The sequence below is a fragment of the Pseudophryne corroboree genome, chromosome 5 (genome assembly GCF_028390025.1).
Source record: "Pseudophryne corroboree isolate aPseCor3 chromosome 5, aPseCor3.hap2, whole genome shotgun sequence".
NCBI classification, from domain to species: domain Eukaryota; kingdom Metazoa; phylum Chordata; class Amphibia; order Anura; family Myobatrachidae; genus Pseudophryne; species Pseudophryne corroboree.
The window spans coordinates 415,725,617-415,746,939 of NC_086448.1; the positions used below are offsets into that span (position 1 = coordinate 415,725,617).

The 21,323-nt window shown below is 48.8% G+C and overlaps 1 protein-coding gene across 2 annotated transcripts in view; it reads right to left on the bottom strand.

The window, feature by feature from the left end:
- LOC134927808 (uncharacterized) overlaps nucleotides 1–21,323 on the bottom strand; it is a 510,851-nt gene that overhangs the window by 161,592 nt on the left and 327,936 nt on the right. For both annotated transcript variants that reach the window (XM_063922785.1, XM_063922784.1), the window contains exon 20: nucleotides 10,031–10,141. In XM_063922785.1, coding sequence (XP_063778855.1) covers nucleotides 10,031–10,141 — 111 coding nt within the window. The remainder of the gene's footprint in view (nucleotides 1–10,030; nucleotides 10,142–21,323) is intronic.

Sequence of the window (21,323 nt, forward strand, 5' to 3'; positions counted from 1 at the left end):
CCGCCCAGCGAAGAATCCTTGCAGTTTCTGCCATTGCCCTCCTGCTTCTTGTGCCGCCCTGTCTGTTTACGTGGGCGACTGCCGTGATGTTGTCCCACTGGATCAATACCGGCTGACCTTGAAGCAGAGATCTTGCTAAGCTTAGAGCATTGTAAATTGCTCTTAGCTCCAGTATATTTATGTGGAGAGAAGTCTCCAGACTTGATCACACTCCCTGGAAATTTTTTCCTTGTGTGACTGCTCCCCAGCCTTTCAGGCTGGCATCCGTGGTCACCAGGACCCAGTCCTGAATGCCGAATCTGTGGCCCTTTAGTAGATGAGCACTCTGCAGCCACCACAGAAGAGACACCCTAGTCCTTGGAGACAGGGTTATCCGCTGATGCATCTAAAGATGCGATCCGGACCATTTTTCCAGCAGATCCCACTGAAAATTTCTTGCGTGAAATCTGCCGAATGGAATCGCTTCGTAAGAAGCCACCATTTTTCCCAGGACCCTTGTGCAATGATGCAGTGACACTTTTCCTGGTTTTAGGAGGTTCCTGACTAGCTCGGATAACTCCCTGGCTTTCTCCTCCGGGAGAAACACCTTTTTCTGGACTGTGTCCAGAATCATCCCTAGGAACAGCAGACGTGTCGTCGGAGACAGCTGCGATTTTGGAATATTTAGAATCCACCCGTGCTGTCGTAGAACTACTTGAGATAGTGCGACTCCGACCTCCAACTGTTCTCTGGACCTTGCCCTTATCAGGAGATCGTCCAAGTAAGGGATAATTAAGACGCCTTTTCTTTGAAGAAGAATCATCATTTCGGCCATTACCTTGGTAAAGACCCGGGGTGCCGTGGACAATCCAAACGGCAGCGTCTGAAACTGATAGTGACAGTTTTGTACCACGAACCTGAGGTACCCTTGGTGAGAAGGGCAAATTGGGACATGGAGGTAAGCATCCTTGATGTCCAAGGACACCATATAGTCCCCTTCTTCCTGGTTCGCTATCACTGCTCTGAGTGACTCCATCTTGATTTGAACCTTTGTATGTAAGTGTTCAAATATTTCAGATTTAGAATAGGTCTCACCGAGCCGTCTGGCTTCAGTACCACAATATAGTGTGGAATAATACCCCTTTCCTTGTTGTAGGAGGGGTACTTTGATTATCACCTGCTGGGAATACAGCTTGTGAATTGTTTCCAATACTGCCTCCCTGTCGGAGGGAGACGTTGGTAAAGCAGACTTCAGGAACCTGCGAGGGGGAGACGTCTCGAATTTCCAATCTGTACCCCTGGGATACTACTTGTAGGATCCAGGGGTCCACTTGCGAGTGAGCCCACTGCGCGCTGAAACTCTAGAGACGACCCCCCACCGCACCTGAGTCCGCTTGTACGGCCCCAGCGTCATGCTGAGGACTTGGCAAAAGCGGTGGAGGGCTTCTGTTCCTGGGAATGGGCTGCCTGCTGCAGTCTTCTTCCCTTTCCTCTATCCCTGTGCAGATATGACTGGCCTTTTGCCTGCTTGCCCTTATGGGGACGAAAGGACTGAGGCTGAAAAGACGGTGTCTTTTTCCGCTGAGATGTGACTTGGGGTAAAAAAGGTGGATTTTCCAGCTGTTGCCGTGGCCACCAGGTCCGATGGACCGACCCCAAATAACTCCTCCCCTTTTTACGGCAATACTTCCATGTGCCGTTTGGAATCTGCATCACCTGACCACTGTCGTGTCCATAAACATCTTCTGGCAGATATGGACATCGCACTTACTCTTGATGCCAGAGTGCAAATATCCCTCTGTGCATCTCGCATATATAGAAATGCATCCTTTAAATGCTCTATAGTCAATAAAATACTGTCCCTGTCAAGGGTATCAATATTTTCAGTCAGGGAATCCGACCAAGCCACCCCAGCGCTGCACATCCAGGCTGAGGCGATCGCTGGTCGCAGTAAAACACCAGTATGTGTGTATATACTTTTTAGGATATTTTCCAGCCTCCTATCAGCTGGCTCCTTGAGGGCGGCCGTATCTGGAGACGGTAACGCCACTTGTTTTGATAAGCGTGTGAGCGCCTTATCCACCCTAAGGGGTGTTTCCCAACGCGCCCTAACTTCTGGCGGGAAAGGGTATAACGCCAATAATTTTCTATCGGGGGAAACCCACGCATCATCACACACTTCATTTAATTTATCTGATTCAGGAAAAACTACAGGTAGTTTTTTCACACCCCACATAATACCCTCTTTTGTGGTACTTGTAGTATCAGAAATATGTAACACCTCCTTCATTGCCCTTAACATGTAACGTGTGGCCCAAATGGAAAATACGTTTGTTTCTTCACCGTCGACACTGGAGTCAGTGTCCGTGTCTGTGTCGACCGACTGAGGTAAATGGGCGTTTTAAAGCCCCTGACGGTGTTTGAGACGCCTGAACAGGTACTAATTGGTTTGCCGGCAGTCTCATGTCGTCAACCGACCTTGCAGCGTGTTGACATTATCACGTAATTCCCTAAATAAGCCATCCATTCCGGTGTCGACTCCCTAGAGAGTGACATCACCATTACAGGCAATTGCTCCGCCTCCTCACCAACATCGTCCTCATACATGTCGACACACACGTACCGACACACAGCACACACACAGGGAATGCTCTGATAGAGGACAGGACCCCACTAGCCCTTTGGGGAGACAGAGGGAGAGTTTGCCAGCACACACCAAAACGCTATATTATACAGGGACAACCTTATATAAGTGTTTTCCCTTATAGCATCTGAATATATAATATCGCCAAATAAGTGCCCCCCCTCTCTGTTTTAACCCTGTTTCTGTAGTGCAGTGCAGGGGAGAGCCTGGGAGCCTTCCTAGCAGCGGAGCTGTGTAGGAAAATGGCGCTGTGTGCCGAGGAGAATAGGCCCCGCCCCCTTTTCGGCGGGCTTCTTCTCCCGTTTTTCTGACAACCTGGCAGGGGTTAAATACATCCATATAGCCCCAGGGGCTATATGTGATGTATTTTTAGCCAGCATAGGTGCTTTCATTGCTGCCCAGGGCGCCCCCCCAAGCGCCCTGCACCCTCAGTGACCGTTGGTGTGAAGTGTGCTGAGAGCAATGGCGCACAGCTGCAGTGCTGTGCGCTACCTCATGAAGACTGAGAAGTCTTCAGCCGCCGATTTCTGGACCTCTTCTCTCTTCAGCATCTGCAAGGGGGTCGGCGGCGCGGCTCCGGTGACCCATCCAGGCTGTACCTGTGATCGTCCCTCTAGAGCTAGTGTCCAGTAGCCTAAGAAGCAAATCCATCCTGCACGCAGGTGAGTTCACTTCTTCTCCCCTAAGTCCCTCGTTGCAGTGAGCCTGTTGCCAGCAGGACTCACTGAAAATAAAAAACCTAACAAAACTTTTACTCTAAGCAGCTCTTTAGGAGAGCCACCTAGATTGCACCCTTCTCGGCCGGGCACAAAAACCTAACTGAGGCTTGGAGGAGGGTCATAGGGGGAGGAGCCAGTGCACACCACCTGATCCTAAAGCTTTTACTTTTGTGCCCTGTCTCCTGCGGAGCCGCTATTCCCCATGGTCCTGACGGAGTCCCCAGCATCCACTTAGGACGTCAGAGAAAACCAAGTTTTTGCTGTACGTCGGGTACCCCTTTTATACCGCCGCTATAAACCTGGGTTATTACCGTGATTAACCGGGAGTGGCTAGGTGTAAATAAGAATTTACTCACCGGTAATTCTATTTCTCGTAGTCCGTAGTGGATGCTGGGTACTCCGTAAGGACCATGGGGTATAGACGGGCTCCGCAGGAGACTGGGCACTCTTAAAAGAAAGATTAGGTACTATATCTGGGGTGCACTGGCACCTCCCTCTATGCCCCTCCTCCAGACCTCAGTTAGGGAAACTGTGCCCGGAAGAGCTGACATTACTAGGAAAGGATTTGGAATCCAGGGTAAGACTCATACCAGCCACACCAATCACACCGTACAACTTGTGATAACCATACCCAGTTAACAGTATGAACAATAACTGAGCCTCATTTAACAGATGGCTCATAACAATAACCCATTAGTTAAGCAATAACTATATACATGTATTGCAGAGAGTCCGTACTTGGGATGGGCGCCCAGCATCCACTATGGACTACAAGTAATAGAATTACCGGTGAGTAAATTCTTATTTTCTCTGACGTCCTAGTGGATGCTGGGTACTCCGTAAGGACCATGGGGATTATACCAAAGATCCCAAACGGGGGGGGGAGAGTGCGGATGACTCTGCAGAACCGAATGAGCAAACTCAAGGTCCTCCTCAGCCAGGGTATCAAACCTGTAGAATTTTGCAAAAGTGTTTGAACCCGACCAAGTAGCAGCTCGGCAAAGTTGTAAAGCCGAGACCCCTCGGGCAGCCGCACAAGAAGAGCCCACCTTCCTCGTGGAATGGGCTTTCACTGATTTAGGATGCGGCAGTCCAGCCGCAGAATGTGCCAGCTGAATCGTGCTACAGATCCAGCGAGCTATAGTCTGCTTTGAAGCAGGAGCACCCAGCTTGTTGGGTGCATGCAGGATAAATAGCAAGTCCGTTTTTCTGACTCCAGCCGTTCTGGAAACATATTTTCAGGGCCCGGACTACATCCAGCAACTTGGAATCCTCCAAGTCCCGAGTAGCCGCAGGCACCACAATAGCTTGATTCAAATGAAACGCTGATACCACCTTAGGAAGAAATTGGGGACGAGTCCTCAATTCTGCCCTGTCCATATGGAAAATCAGATATGGGCTTTTACACGACAAAGCCGCCAATTCTGACACCCGCCTGGCCGAAGCCAAGGCCAACAGCATGACCACCTTCCACGTGAGATATTTTAACTCCACGGTCTTAAGTGGCTCAAACCAATGTGATTTTAGGAAATCCAACACCACGTTGAGATCCCAAGGTGCCACTGGGGGCAGGATATGCAGCACTCCCTTAACAAACGTCTGAACTTCAGGCAGTGAAGCCAGTTCTTTTTGAAAGAAAATAGACAGGGCCGAAATCTGGACTTTTATGGATTTTAATTTTAGGCCCATAGTCACTGCTGACTGTAGGAAGTGCAGAAATCGACCCAGCTGAAATTCCTCTGTAGGGGCCTTCCTGGCCTCACACCAAGCAATATATTTTCGCCATATGCGGTGATAATGTTGTGCTGTCACATCCTTCCTAGCTTTTATCAGCGTAGGAATGACTTCATCCGGAATGCCCTTTTCCATTAGGATCCGGCGTTCAACCGCCATGCCGTCAAACGCAGCCGCCGTATGTCTTGGAACAGACATGTCCCCTGCTGTAGCAGGTCCTGTCGGAGCGGCAGAGGCCATGGGTCCTCTGAGATCATTTCTTGAAGTTTCGGGTACCAAGTTCTTCTTGGCCAGTTCAGAACGATGAGTATAGTTCTTACTCCTCTCTTTCTTATTATCCTCAGTACCTTGGGTATGAGAGGAAGAGGAGGGAACACATAAATCGACTGGTACACCCACGGTGTCACTAGGGCGTCCACAGCTATCGCCTGAGGGTCCCTTGACCTGGCACAATATCTTTTTAGCTTTTTGTTGAGGCGGGACGCCATCATGTCCACTTGTGGTCGTTCCCAGCGGCTTACAATCAGCTTGAAGACTTCTGGATGAAGTCCCCACTCTCCCGGGTGGAGGTCGTGTCTGCTGAGGAAGTCTGCTTCCCAGTTGTCCACTCCCGGAATGAACACTGCTGACAGTGCTAGCACGTGATTCTCCGCCCATCGAAGAATCCTTGTGGCTTCTGCCATTGCCATCCTGCTTCTTGTGCCGCCCTGGCGGTTTACATGGGCGACCGCCGTGATGTTGTCTAACTGATCAGCACCGGTTGATTTTGAAGCAGAAATACTGCTTGACTCAGGGCATTGTAAATGGCCCTTAGTTCCAGAATATTTATGTGTAGGGAAGTTTCCTGACTCGACCATTGTCCTTGGAAGTTTCTTCCCTGAGTGACTGCCCCCCAACCTCGGAGGCTTGCATCCGTGGTCACCAGGACCCAGTCCTGTATGCCGAATCTGCGGCCTTCGAGCAGATGAGCACTCTGCAGCCACCACAGCAGAGACACCCTGGCCCTCGGGGACAGGGTGATCAACCGATGCATCTGAAGATGCGATCCGGACCACTTGTCCAATAGATCCCACTGGAAGATCCTTGCATGGAACCTGCCGAAGGGAATTGCTTCGTAAGAAGCTACCATCTTTCCCAGGATTCGCGTGCAGTGATGCACCGACACCTGTTTTGGTTTCAGGAGGTCTCTGACCAGAGATGATAATTCCTGGGCCTTCTCCTCCGGGAGAAACCCCTTCTTCTGTTCTGTGTCCAGAATCATGCCCAGGAACAGCAGACGCGTTGCAGGAATCAGCTGTGACTTTGGGATATTCAGAATACAGCCGTGCTGATGCAGCACTTCCTGAGATAGTGCTACGCTGACTAGCAACTGCTCTTTGGACCTCGCCTTTATCAGGAGATCGTCCAAGTACGGGATAATTATAACTCCCTTCTTTCTGAGGATTATCATCATTTCGGCCATTACCTTGGTAAATACCCTCGGTGCCGTGGACAGACCAAACGGCAGCGTCTGGAATTGGTAATGACAGTCCTGTACCACGAACCTGAGGTACTCCTGGTGAGGTGGGTAAATGGGGACATACAGGTACGCATCCATGATGTCCAATGACACCATAAAATCCCCCTCTTCCAGGCTTGCAATAACCACCCTGTGCGATTCCATCTTGAACTTCCTTATATAAGTGTTCAAGGATTTTAAATTTAGGATGGGTCTCACCGAACCGTCCGGTTTCGGTACCACAAACATTGTGGAATAGTAACCCCGTCCCTGTTGAAAGGGGGGTACCTTGATTATCACCTGCTGGAGATACAGCTTGTGAATAGCTGCCAGTATTACCTCCCTTTCTTTGGGAGCAGCTGGCAAGGCTGATTTGAGGTAACTGCGAGGGGGAGTCGCCTCGAAATCCAGCTTGTATCCCACCTGTGAGCGAACCCACTGGTCGCTGAAGTTCCGGAGACGCGCCCCCACCGCACCTGGCTCCGCCTGTGGAGCCCCAGCGTCATGCGGTGGACTTAGAGGAAGCGGGGGAGGATTTATGTTCCTGGGAACTGGCTGTCTGGTGCAGCTTTTTCCATCTTCCCTTGCCTCTGGGCAGAAAGGAAGCCCCTCTGACCCGCTTGCCTTTTTGGGGCCGAAAGGACTGTACCTGATAATACGGTGCTTTCTTAGGCTGTGAGGAAACCTGAGGTAAAAATGTCGACTTCCCAGCTGTTGCTGTGGATACGAGGTCCAAGAGACCATCCCCAAACAGTTCCTCACCCTTATAAGGCAAAACCTCCATGTGCCTTTTAGAATCAGCATCACCTGTCCACTGCCGGGTCCATAATACTCTCCTGGCAGAAATGGACATTGCATTAATTCTAGATGCCAGCCGGCAAATATCCCTCTGTGCATCCCTCATATATAAGACGTCTCTAATATGCTCTATGGTTAGCAAAATAGTATCCCTGTTGAGGGTATCAATATTATCGTACAGGGTATCGGACCAAGCTGCTGCAGCACTACACATCCATGCTGAAGCAATTGCAGGTCTCAGTATAGTACCTGAGTGTGTATATACAGACTTGAGGATAGCCTCCTGCTTTCTATCAGCAGGCTCCTTTAAGGCGGCCGTATCCTGAGACGGCAGTGCCACCTTTTTTGACAAGCGTGTGAGCGCCCTATCCACCCTAGGGGATGTCTCCCAACGTAACCTGTCCTCTGGCGGGAAGGGGTACGCCATCAGTAACCTCTTAGAAATCACAAATTTCTTATCGGGGGAACCCCACGCTTCTTCACACTTCATTCAACTCATCCGATGGGGGAAAAACCACTGGTTGCTTTTTCTCCCCAAACATAATACCCTTTTTTGTGGTAGCCGGGTTAATGTCAGAAATGTGTAACATTTTTCATTGCCGTAATCATGCAACGGATGGCCCTTGTGGATTGTACATTTGTCTCATCGTCGTCTACACTGGAGTCAGACTCCGTGTCGACATCTGTGTCTGCCATCTGAGGTAGCGGGCGTTTTTGAGCCCCTGATGGCCTTTGAGACGCCTGGGCAGGCACGGGCTGAGCAGCCGGCTGTCCCACTGCTGTTACGTCATCTAACCTTTATGTAAGGAGTTGACACTGTCGGTTAATACCTTCCACATATCCACCCACTCTGGTGTCGGCCCCGCAGGGGGTGACATCACACTTATCAGCACCTGCTCCGCCTCCACATAAGCTTCCTCATCAAACATGTCGACACAGCCGTACCGACACACCGCACACACACAGGGAATGCTCTGACTGAGGACAGGACCCCAAAGTCCTTTGGGGAGACAGATAGAGAGTATGCCAGCACACACCACAGCGCTATATAATGCAGGGATGTACACTATACAGAGTGATTCTTCCCTTATAGCAGCTTATATACACAGAATTGGGCCTGAATTTATGTGCCCCCCTCTCTTTTTTACCCTAGAAGTCTGGAACTGCAGGGCAGAGCCTGGGGAGCGTCCTTCCAGCGGAGCTGTGAAGAGAAAATGGCGCTGGTGTGCTGGTGAAGATAGCCCCGCCCCTTCATCGGCGGGCTTCTCCCACGTTTTTAAATGTATAATGGTGGGGGTTAATGCACATATACAGTTTATTAGACTGTATTATGTGCTTTTTGCCAAGTAAGATACTCTAACTGCTGCCCAGAGCACCCCCCCTAGCGCCCTGCACCCATCAGTGACCGGAGTGTGTGGTGTGCTAAGGGAGCAATGGCGCACAGCTGCAGTGCTGTGCGCTACCTTAATGAAGACCGGATTCTTCAGCCGCCGATTTTCAACTTCTCTTCGTTCTTCTGGCTCTGCAAGGTGGACGGCGGCGCGGCTCCGGGACCGGACGACCGAGGCTGGGCCTGTGTTCGATCCCTCTGGAGCCAATGGTGTCCAGTAGCCTTAGAAGCCCAAGCTAGCTGCACGCAGGTAGGTTCGCTTCTCTCCCCTCAGTACCACGAAGCAGTCTGTTGCCAGCAGATCTCACTGAAAATAAAAAACCTAATACTTTCTTTTCTAGGAAGCTCAGGAGAGCCCCTAGAGTGCATCCAGCTCTGGCCGGGCACAGGTATTAACTGAGGTCTGGAGCAGGGGCATAGAGGGAGGAGCCAGTGCACACCAGATATAGTACCTAATCTTTCTTTTAAGAGTGCCCAGTCTCCTGCGGAGCCCGTCTATACCCCATGGTCCTTACGGAGTACCCAGCATCCACTAGGACGTCAGAGAAAAAGGGTTTACCCGTATCCAGTTACCCAGGAATCTAACCCTGCTACCTTTGAGGGTTGGTCCCGGGAATGACCCGGGTCGCAGTGATGGTTAATGGGTTAGCCGTGTCGATGCGATGCGGTACCCGCTCACTGCATAGAGAAGAGGTGGCTCTGATCTCCAAGTGCCAATTCCGCATTAGTCAGCGGTGACATGACCAACACGGTATATTGCCGGGTTGTGTCGCCTGTCTGGAAGAGATCTCACGAGTTGCACGCGGGAAGAAGCCATGCACAAATCCCGAGTGCTATTAGGACGTTAGGCATAAAATCAGTATTAAAGGGGTATGAGAGGTGGGAGGTGAGATTAATTTCTTTGCTGCTCCACAACAGTACACAATGAGATGAGGTTCTTGCATCCTCTCTGTGTTTTACATTAGGTCAGAGCACTTTGTACCATGTTTTCTAGTATACATATCAGATGTAAAATGTTTACATACAAAATGGAAAATATCCACGGGTATGTTCAACTGGATTAAGAATAATTCTTTTTTGTTTTGAATGGAACCATATATTCTTATCCAAAGTGATCTCTCTCATGCTTCGACCTAAAAGGTGTATTTTAATTAAGCTCACAATTCTGGTATTCAAGGTAGCACAGTGGACAGGGTCTGACAAGCGTATTCTTTACACATTCCAACAAAAAAGCAAATTAAACACCTTAAAAATATAAACAACTGTACCTTGAGGCTGTCTTATAGCAGAGCTAAATAAAGGTCTGGGATTATTAAACGCTCTTCTCTCCTCGAACCTGTTGTCGCGATTCTGCTGAATTGGTTGCTGTGATGCAGAATCTGTAAAAAAAAAAACACACACACATATACATTTATGCATAAATTGTTCTTGAAAAAAATCCCCATTTTAGACACTCCATCCAGGGAATTTAGGTGTCAATATAACAGAAGAAAATATGCTCTTTACAAACTTACTCTCATGTACACAAACATTAGCATATCTGCGTATCATGCTTTGTTTGTCTCTAACTAAACTCAAGTTAATCAGAGAGCAAAGGAAAATCATTGTGTACTCTTGAAGAACTGTGGGGTCAGATAGGAATGGACAGAGAAAACAGTAACTGTGACACTTCAAAGTACTACATATATCATTCACATTTTCAAATTATCCTCTGCAAATACTGCTTATTCCAATCTAGGTCTTATGATGTATTTATATGCTTTTAAGTAATTATAACTATATTTAGAACATGTACCTTCTGTATTTTAATTGCATGAGGATTTGTGTGGTTAACAGCTATAGGGGTATATGCAATTGCGGTCGAATTCCCGAAATTGTCGAATTTCGGGTCATTTTCGACCAAAAAAAAAAATCGCCTATGCAATTCAGTGCTTTCCGACCAAAAAACGGACTTTCAAAATTCGACTTTTTGAAATTCGAATTTTTGCAAATTCGACTTTTCTGCAATGATACAAGTGCTGCAATTCGACCAAAGCATATTCAATTCAAGTTTGGAAATTCGACAGCAGTGCTTTTAGACAGCAAATTCGTCATTTTCAATCCGCCACACTTTGGAGGGTGAAAACAAATAAAAAAATTTTAAACATGTTTTTTTTTGTGTTTTTTTTTGGGGGGAATAGCAGATCTATTTATATTAGAAGGGATTAGGTACTTTTTTTTTTTTTTTTGGAGGCACAAATATTATTTATATATTTTTTAAAATATTATTATTATTTTATTTTTTATTTTTTTGCTGGAACGGTGAAATCATAAAAAAAAATGGCGTGGGGTCCCCCCTCCAAAGCATAACCAGCCTCGGGCTCTTCGAGCTGGTCCTGGTTCTAAAAATGCGGGGAAAAAATTGACAGGTGATCCCCCGTATTTTTAAAACCAGCACCGGGCTCTGCGCCTGGTGCTGGTGCCAAAAATACGGGGGACAAAAAGAGTAGGGGTCCCCCGTATTTTTAACACCAGCATCGGGCTCCACTAGCTGGACAGATAATGCCACAGCCGGGGGTCACTTTTATGCCGTGCCCTGCGGCCGTGGCATTAAATATCCAACTAGTCACCCCTGGCCGGGGTACCCTGGGGGAGTGGGGACCCCTTCAATCAAGGGGTCCCCCCCCCAGCCACCCAAGGGCCAGGGGTGAAGCCCGAGGCTGTCCCCCCCCATCCAATGGGCTGCGGATGGGGGGGCTGATAGCCTTTTGTGATAATAAAAAGATATTGTTTTTTCCAGTAGTACTACAAGTCCCAGCAAGCCTCCCCCGCAAGCTGGTACTTGGAGAACCACAAGTACCAGCATGCGGGAGAAAAACGGGCCCGCTGGTACCTGTAGTACTACTGGGAAAAAAATACCCAAATAAAAACAGGACACACACCGTCGACAGTAAAACTTTATTTCATACGTCGACACACACATACTTACCTATGTTCACACGCCGACATCGGTCCTCTTCTCCATGTAGAATCCACGGATACCTGAAAAGAAAAGATCAATATACTCACCTCAGCCATGGTCCAGAGATAAATCCACGTACTTGGCAAAAAAACAAACCGAACACCCGCTCCATGCCGGACTGAAAGGGGTCCCATGCTGACACATGGGACACCTTTCCACGAATGAGACCTGTCAGTGACAGCTGTCACAGAAAGGTCTCTAAGCCAATCAGGAAGCGCAACTTCGTTGCGCTCACCTGATTGGCTGTGCGCTGTCTGTACTGTGACAGCACATCGCAAAGCCGCTCCATTACTTTCAATGGTGGGAACTTAGCGGCTAGCGGTAAGGTCACCCGCCGGTCAGCGGTACCAAGTACCAGCTTGCGGGGGAGGCTTGCTGGGACTTGTAGTACTACTGGAAAAAACAATATCTTTTTATTATCACAAAAGGCTATCAGCCCCCCCATCCGCAGCCCATTGGATGGGGGGGGACAGCCTCGGGCTTCACCCCTGGCCCTTGGGTGGCTGGGGGGGGGGACCCCTTGATTGAAGGGGTCCCCACTCCCCCAGGGTACCCCGGCCAGGGGTGACTAGTTGGATATTTAATGCCACGGCCGCAGGGCACGGCATAAAAGTGACCCGCCGGCTGTGGCATTATCTGTCCAGCTAGTGGAGCCCGATGCTGGTGTTAAAAATACGGGGGACCCCTACTCTTTTTGTCCCCCGTATTTTTGGCACCAGCACCAGGCGCAGAGCCCGGTGCTGGTTTTAAAAATACGGGGGATCCCTGGCCAATTTTTCCCCGGATTTTTAGAACCAGGACCAGCTCGATGAGCCCGAGGCTGGTTATGCTTTGGAGGGGGGACCCCACGCCATTTTTTCCCCCGGGTTTTTCCCGTTTTTTACCGTTTTTTAAAATCGCGGCAAAATCCGCCAAATCGGCCGATTTTCGCCCGCGACTCTGGCGAATCCGTTTTTCATTGAATATGGTGAATTCCGGAAGCCACCTTCCGGAATTCACCTGGCGAATTTAGTCGAATTAAAAAACGGCGAAAAATTGCCGCGATCCGCCGTGAATTGCATATACCCCATAGTGGTAGAACAGAATGTTTGTTTGGATGACCACACATCAAATAAGCTCTAAGCTACCTGGGCTGGACCATACACAGTATAAAAACTCCTGAATAATATAAATGATGTAGTGTTATTTTATATGGATGGTGGGCAGCAGCGCAACTACCATATCAACATGCTGAAGGCATACCACAAGCATGTGGAATAGGTGGTTTGCTGCTTACCAGAGAAAAAACCAGATCGTGATTCCCAACTTTACCTCCTCAAGGAAGGCAAAAGGTGACAGTGCTCTAGAGGAAGTGCTTTGTGATGAGTCATTTGGTACACAATAAAAGGCCGCCACTAGAGTCACTGGAAAATGGTGAGAATAGGTCAATAAAACAGCCCACTTGCTGGGTCACTCTAGAGGAGAATGAGAAAATACACATCGTTCAGCTGATGGTAGAATACACAAAACTGTGTTTTCATGTTCCTCTTTGGAACTAACTCAGTGGAGGATTCTTTTGGGTGCAAAGTGCCTGGATATCTTTTACTTTGCAGTGTGCAGTTTTGAAGAAATTTTCTGCCAGAAAAAGCCTTTTCAGGGTTGCCCAGTGCAGCCAACCTGTTAAGTGACCTGCTGCTGCAGACACCAACTGAAACTGAGCTATCAGTGCCTGGAGGTGGGTTTATAGAGGAGGCTCAAATGCATCCTGGGACAATCTAAAGCTTTAGGCTGTTGGTGCCTTTGGATCAAGATCCACTCTACACCACTGATTTCTCCCTGTGGAAACCAATGTTTCCATAGAAATGAACACACTGTATGAATGTTAACTTCCCTTGATAAGAAATAATAACAAGACAGTATATCCAGAGGTTTTGTTGAGGAAGTATGTGATCCAGAAATATACTCTGTTACCAAACCAGGAGGACCCAGGGAACTTCTGATTTTTGTTGTAGTTGTTAGGGGATTTGTTTACATGAAAACCCCACAGGAGTTGGCACTTAACCTAAAATGTAAATTCTATTCATGACCTTTTCATTGCAGAACAACTCAATATGCTAGCTATAAAAGAAACATGGCTCACACAATTAGATACACAAAAGAAAGAAGGAAAGGGCCGTATTGTCGGTGCACATAAGGAAGACTAGATCTGGTTATCACATCTGCCTATATTTAATTAAAATGTAACTTTTATTGGTATCTATTTAAATAGACGACGTCTTTTATATGTTCTAAGGTTAGCAAAATAGTATCCCTGTCGAGGGAATCAATGTTGTCTGACAGGGTATCAGTCCATGCTGCTGCAGCACTACACATCCAGGCTGAAGCAATAGCAGGTCTCAGTCGAGTACCAGAGTGTGTATACACGGACTTCAGGATAGCTTCCTGCTTTCTATCCGCAGGCTCCTTTAGGGCGGCCGTATCCTGAGACGACAGTGCCACCCTTTTCGATAAGCGTGTGAGCACCTTGTCCACCCTAGGGGATGTTTCCCAACGTAACCTATCCGTTGACGGGAAAGAGTACGCCATCAGTAACCTCTTAGAAATCACTAGTTTCTTATCAGGGGAACTCCACGCTTCTTCACACAATTCATTTAATTAATCAGATGGGGGAAAAGTCACTGGCTGCTTTTTCTCCACAAACATAATACACCTCTTGGTAGTAACCGGGTTAACGTCAGAAATGTGCTATACATCTTTCATTGCAGTAATCATGCATCGGATGGCCTTTGTAGACTGTACATTTGTCTCATCCTCATCTACACTGGAGTCAGACTACGTGTCGACATCTGTGTCCACCATCTGAGCTAGCGGGCGTTTATGAGCTCCTGAAGGCTTCAGAGTCGCCTGGGCAGGCGCGGGCTGAGACCCCGGCTGTCCCAAGGCTGCTGCGTCATCGAACCTTTTATGTAAGGAGTTGACACTGTCGGTTAAGACCTTCCACATATCCATCCAATCAGGTGTCGGCCCCGTCGGGGGCGACACCACACTTATCTGCTCTTGCTCCGCCTCCACGTAACCCTCCTCATCAAACATGTCGACACAGCCGTACCGACACACACAGGGAATGCTCTGACTGAGGACAGGACCCCACAAAGTCCTTTGGGTAGACAGAGAGAGTATGCCAGCACACACCACAGAGCTATATAACACAGGGATTTACACTATAATAAGATTTAACTCACCGGTAAATCTATTTCTCGTAGTCCGTAGTGGATGCTGGGAACTCTGTAAGGACCATGGGGAATAGCTGCTCCGCAGGAGACTGGGCACAACTAAAGAAAGATTTAGGACTACCTGGTGTGCACTGGCTCCTCCCACTATGACCCTCCTCCAGACCTCAGTTAGGATACTGTGCCCGGAAGAGCTGACACAATAAGGAAGGATTTTGAATCCCGGGTAAGACTCATACCAGCCACACCAATCACACCGAATAACTCGTGATATTATACCCAGTTAACAGTATGAAATATAACTGAGCCTCACTACAGATGGCTCATAACAATAACCCTTTAGTTAGGCAATAACTATATGCAAGTATTGCAGACAATCCACACTTGGGATGGGCGCCCAGCATCCACTACGGACTACGAGAAATAGATTTACCGGTGAGTAAAATCTTATTTTCTCTGACGTTCTAGTGGATGCTGGGAACTCCGTAAGGACCATGGGGATTAGACCAAAGCTCCCAAACGGGCGGGAGAGTGCGGATGACTCTGCAGCACCGAATGAGCAAACTCAAGGTCCTCCTCAGCCAGGGTATCAAACTTGTAGACTCTTGCAAAAGTGTTTGAACCCGACCAAGTAGCAGCTCGGCAAAGTTGTAAAGCCGAGACCCCTCGGGCAGTCGCCCAAGAAGAGCCCACTTTCCTCGTGGAATGGGCTTTTACAGATTTAGGGTGCGGCAGTCCAGCCGCAGAATGCGCAAGTTGAATCGTGCTACAGATCCAGCGAGCATTAGTCTGCTTAGAAGCAGGAGCACCTAGCTTGTTGGGTGCATACAGGATAAATAGCGAGTCAGTTTTCCTGACTTCAGCAGTCCTGGAAACACATATTTTCAGGGCCCTGACTACGTCCAGTAACTTGGAGTCCTCCAAGTCCTAAGTAGCCGCAGGCACCACAATAGGTTGGTTCACATGAAAAGCTGATACCACCTTAGGAAGGAATTGGGAATGAGTCCTCAATTCCGCCCTATCCATATGAAAAATCAGATAAGGGCTTTTGCATGACAAAGCCGCCAATTCTGATACACGCCTGGCCGACGCCAAGGCCAACAGCATGACCACTTTCCACGTGAGGTATTTTAGCTCTACGGATTTAAGTGGCTCAAACCAATGTGACTTCAGGGAGTCCAACACCACGTTGAGATCCCACAGTGCCACTGGAGGCACAAACGGGGGCTGAATATGCAGCTCTCCCTTAACAAAAGTCTGAACTTCAGGCAGTGAAGCCAGTTCTTTTTGGAAGAAAATGTACAGAGCCGAAATCTGGACCTTAATGGAACCCAATTTTAGGCCCATAGTCACTCCTGACTGTAGGAAGTGCAGAAATCGACCCAGTTGAAATTCCTCCGTTGGGGCCTTCCTGGCCTCACACCAAGCAACATATTTTCGCCATATGTGGTGATAATGTTTTTGGTCACATCTTTCCTAGCCTTAATCAGCGTAGGAATGACTTCCTCCGGAATGCCTTTTTCCTTTAGGATCCGGTGTTCAACCGCCATGCCGTCAAACGCAGCCACGGCAAGTCTTGGAACAGACAGGGCCCCTGCTGCAGCAGGTCCTGTCTGAGCGGCAGAGGCCATGGGTCCTCTGAGATCATTTCATGAAGTTCTGGGTACCAAGCTCTTCTTGGCCAAACCGGAACCACGAGTATAGTTCTTACTCCTCTCCTTCTTATTATTCTCAGTACCTTGGGTATGAGAGGCAGAGGAAGGAACACATACATCGACTGGTACACCCACGGTGTTACCAGAGCGTCCACAGCTATCGCCTGAGGGTCCCTTGACCTGGCGCAATATCTTTTTAGCTTTTTGTTGAGGCGGGACGCCATCATTTCCACCTGTGGCCTTTCCCAACGGTGTACAATCATTTGGAAGACTTCTGGATGAAGTCCCCACTCTCCCGGGTGGCGGTCGTGCCTGCTGAGAAAGTCTGCTTCCCAGTTGTCCACTCCGGGAATGAACACTGCTGACAGTGCTAACACATGATTTTCCGCCCATCGGAAAATCCTTGTGGCTTCTGCCATCGCCATCCTGCTTCTTGTGCCGCCCTGTTGGTTTACATGGGCGACCGCCGTGATGTTGTCTGACTGGATCAGCACCGGTTGGTGTTGAAGCAGGGGTCTTGCCTGACTTAGGGCATTGTAAATGGCCCTTAGTTCCAGAACATTTATGTGTAGGGAAGTCTCCTGACTCGACCATAGTCCTTGGAAGTTTCTTCCCTGTGTGACTGCCCCCCAGCCTCGAAGGCTGGCATACGTGGTCACCAGGACCCAGTCCTGTATGCCGAATCTGCGGCCCTCTAGAAGATGAGCACTCTGCAGCCACCACAACAGCGACACCCTGGCCCTTGGAGACAGGGTTATCTGCCGATGCATCCGAAGATGCGACCCGGACCACTTGTCCAACAGATCCCACTGGAAGATCCTTGCATGGAACCTACCGAATGGAATTTCTTGGTAAGAAGCTACCATCTTTCCCAGGACTCGCGTGCATTGATGCACCGACACCTGTATTTGTTGTAGGAGGTCTCTGACTAGAGATGACATCTCCTTGGCCTTCTCCTCCGGGAGAAACACTTTTTTCTGTTCTGTGTCCAGAACTATACCCAGGAACAGTAGACGCGTCGTAGGAACCAGCTGCGACTTTGGAATATTCAGAATCCAGCCGTGCTGTTGTAGCACTTCCCGAGATAGTGCTACTCCGACCAACAACTGCTCCCTGGACCTCGCCTTTATAAGGAGATCATCCAAGTACGGGATAATTATAACTCCCTTTTTTCGAAGGAGTATCATGATTTCGGCCATTACCTTGGTAAATACCCTCGGTGCCGGGGACAGACCAACGGCAACGTCTGGATTTGGTAATGACAGTCCTGTACCACAATTTTGAGGTACTCCTGGTGAGGAGGGTAAATGGGGACATGCAGGTAAACATCCTTGATGTCCAGTGATACCATGTAATCCCCTTCGTCCAGGCTTGCAATAACCGCCCAAAGCGATTCCATTTTGAACTTGAACCTTCGTATATAAGTGTTCAAGGATTTCAATTTTAGAATGAGGCACACCGAACAGTCTGGTTTCGGTACCACAAACATTGTGGAATAGTAACCCCGGCCTTGTTGAAGGAGGGGTACCTTGATTATCACCTGCTGGAAGTACAGCTTGTGAATTGCCGCCAGTACTACCTTCCCTCTCTCCGAGGGCAGCAGGCAAGGCTGATTTGAGGTAACGGCGAGGGGGATTCGCCTCGAACTCCAGCTTGTATCCCTGTGATACTACTTGCAGAACCCAGGGATCTACCTGTGAGCGAACCCACTGATCGCTGAAGTTCCCGAGACGCGCCCCCACCGCACCTGGCTCCACCTGTGGAGCCCCCGCGTCATGCGGTGGACTCAGAGGAAGCGGGGGAAGATTTTTGATCCTGGGAACTGGCTGTCTGGTGCAGCTTTCCCTCTTCCCTTGTCTCTGTGCAGAAAGGAAGCGCCTTTGACCCGCTTGCTTTTCTGAAGCCGAAAGGACAGTACCTGATAATACAGTGTTTTCTTAGGCTGTGAGGAAACATCAGGTAAAAAAATTTCTTCCCAGCTGTTGCTGTGGATACGAGGTCCCAAAGACCATCCCCAAACAATTCCTCATCCTTATAAGGCAAAATCTCCATGTGCCTTTTAAAGTCAGCATCACCTGTCCACTGCCGGGTCCCTAATACCCTCCTGGCAGAATGGACATTGCATTAATTCTGGATGCCAGCCGGCAAATATCCCTCTGTGCATCCCTCATATATAAGACAACGTCTTTTAATATGCTCTATGGTTAGCAAAATAGTAGCCCTGTCCTGACAGGGTAACAGACCCCGCTGCAGCAGCACTATCCATGCTGAGGCAATTTCAGGTCTCAGTATAGTACCCGAGTGTGTGAATATAGACTTCAGGATCACCTCCTACTTTTTATCAGCAGGCTCCTTCAAAGTGGCCGTATCCTAAGACGGCAGTGCCACCTTTTTTTTGACAAACGTGTGAGCGCCTTATCCACCCTAGGGGATATCTCCCAACGTGACCTATCCTCTGGCGGGAAAGGGTACGCCATCAGTAACTTTTTAGAAATTACCAGTTTCTTATCGGGGGAACCCACGCTTCTTCACACACTTCATTCACTCATCGGATGGGGGAACAAAACACTGGCTGCTTTTTCTCCCCAAACATAAAACCCTTTTTTAGTGGTACTTGGGTTAATGTCAGAAATGTGTAACATTTTTTTATTGCCGAGATCATGCTACGGATGTTCCTAGTGGATTGTGTATATGTCTCAACCTCGTCGACACTGGAGTCAGACTCCGTGTCGACATCTGTGTCTGCCATCTGAGGTAGCGGGCGTTTTTGAGCCCCTGATGACTTTTGAGACGCCTGGGCAGGCCCACAGCTGTTACGTCATCCAGCCTTTTATGTAAGGAGTTGACACTGTCTGTTAATACCTTCCACCTATCCATCCACTCTGGTGTCGGCCCCACAGGGGGCGACATCACATTTATCGGCATCTGCTCCGCCTCCACATAACCTCTCTCCTCAAACATGTCGACACAGCCGTACCGACACACCGCACACACACAGGGAATGCTCTGACTGAGGACAGGACCCCCACAAAGTCCTTTGGGGAGAGAGAGAGTATGCCAGCACACACCACAGGGATTAACACTATAACGGAGTGATTTTCCCAATAGCTGCTTGTATACACAATATTGCGCCTAAATTTAGTGCCCCCCCTCTCTTTTTAACCCATTGAGCCTGAAAACTACAGGGGAGAGCCTGGGGAGCTGTCTTCCAGCTGCACTGTGAAGAGAAAATGGCGCCAGTGTGCTGAGGGAGATAGCCCCACCCCTTTTTCGGCGGACTTCTCCCGCTTTTTAATGGAATTCTGGCAGGGGTATTTTTCACATATATAGCCTCTGGGACTATATATTGTGATTTTTTGCCAGCCAAGGTGTTAATATTGCTGCTCAGGGTAAGGTAAGTAAGGTTGCTTGACGCAGGGCGCCCAGCATCCACTACGGACTACGAGAAATAGAATTATCGGTAAGTAAATTCTTACTTTCTCTAACGTCCTAAGTGGATGCTGGGGACTCCGTAAGGACCATGGGGATTATACCAAAGCTCCCAAACGGGCGGGAGAGTGCGGATGACTCTGCAGCACCAAATGAGAGAACTCCAGGTCCTCCTCAGCCAGGGTATCAATTTTGTAGAATTTTACAAACGTATTTGCTCCTGACCAAGTAGCTGCTCGGCAAAGTTGTAGAGCCGAGACCCCTCGGGCAGCCGCCCAAGATGAGCCCACCTTCCTTGTGGAATGGGCTTTTACAGATTTTGGCTGTGGCAGGCCTGCCACAGAATGTGCAAGCTGAATTGTACTACAATTCCAACGAGCAATAGTCTGCTTAGAAGCAGGAGCACCCAGCTTGTTGGGTGCATACAGGATAAACAGCGAGTCAGATTTCCTGACTCCAGCCGTCCTGGAAACATATTTTTAGGGCCCTGACTACGTCCAGCAACTTGGAGTCCTCCAAGTCCCTAGTAGCCGCAGGCACCACAATAGGTTGGTTCAGGTGAAACGCTGAAACCACCTTAGGGAGAAACTGAGGACGAGTCCTCAATTCCGCCCTGTCCGAATGGAAAATCAGATAAGGGCTTTTACAGGATAAAGCCGCCAAATCTGACACGCGCCTGGCCCAGGCCAGAGCCAACAGCATGACCACATTCCATGTGAGATATTTTAACTCCACAGATTTAAGTGGTTCAAACCCATGTGACTTTTGGAACCCAAAAACTACATTGAGATCCCAAAGTGCCACTGAAGGCACAAAAGGAGGCTGTATATGCAGTACCCCTTTTACAAACGTCTGAACTTCAGGAACTGAAGCTAGTTCTTTTTGGAAGAAAATTGACAGGGCCGAAATTTGAACCTTAATGGACCCCAATTTCAGGCCCATAGACACTCCTGTTTGCAGGAAATGTAGGAAACGACCCAGTTGAATTTCCTCCGTCGGGCCTTACTGGCCTCGCACCACGCAACATATTTTTGCCAAATGCGGTGATAATGTTTTGCGGTTACATCCTTCCTGGCTTTGATCAGGATAGGGATGACTTCATCCGGAATGCCTTTTCAGGATCCGGCGTTCAACCGCCATGCCGTCAAACGCAGCCGCGGTAAGTCTTGGAACAGACAGGGTCCTTGCTGGAGCAGGTCCCTTCTTAGAGGTAGAGGCCACGGATCCTCCGTGAGCATCTCTTGAAGTTCCGGTTACCAAGTCCTTC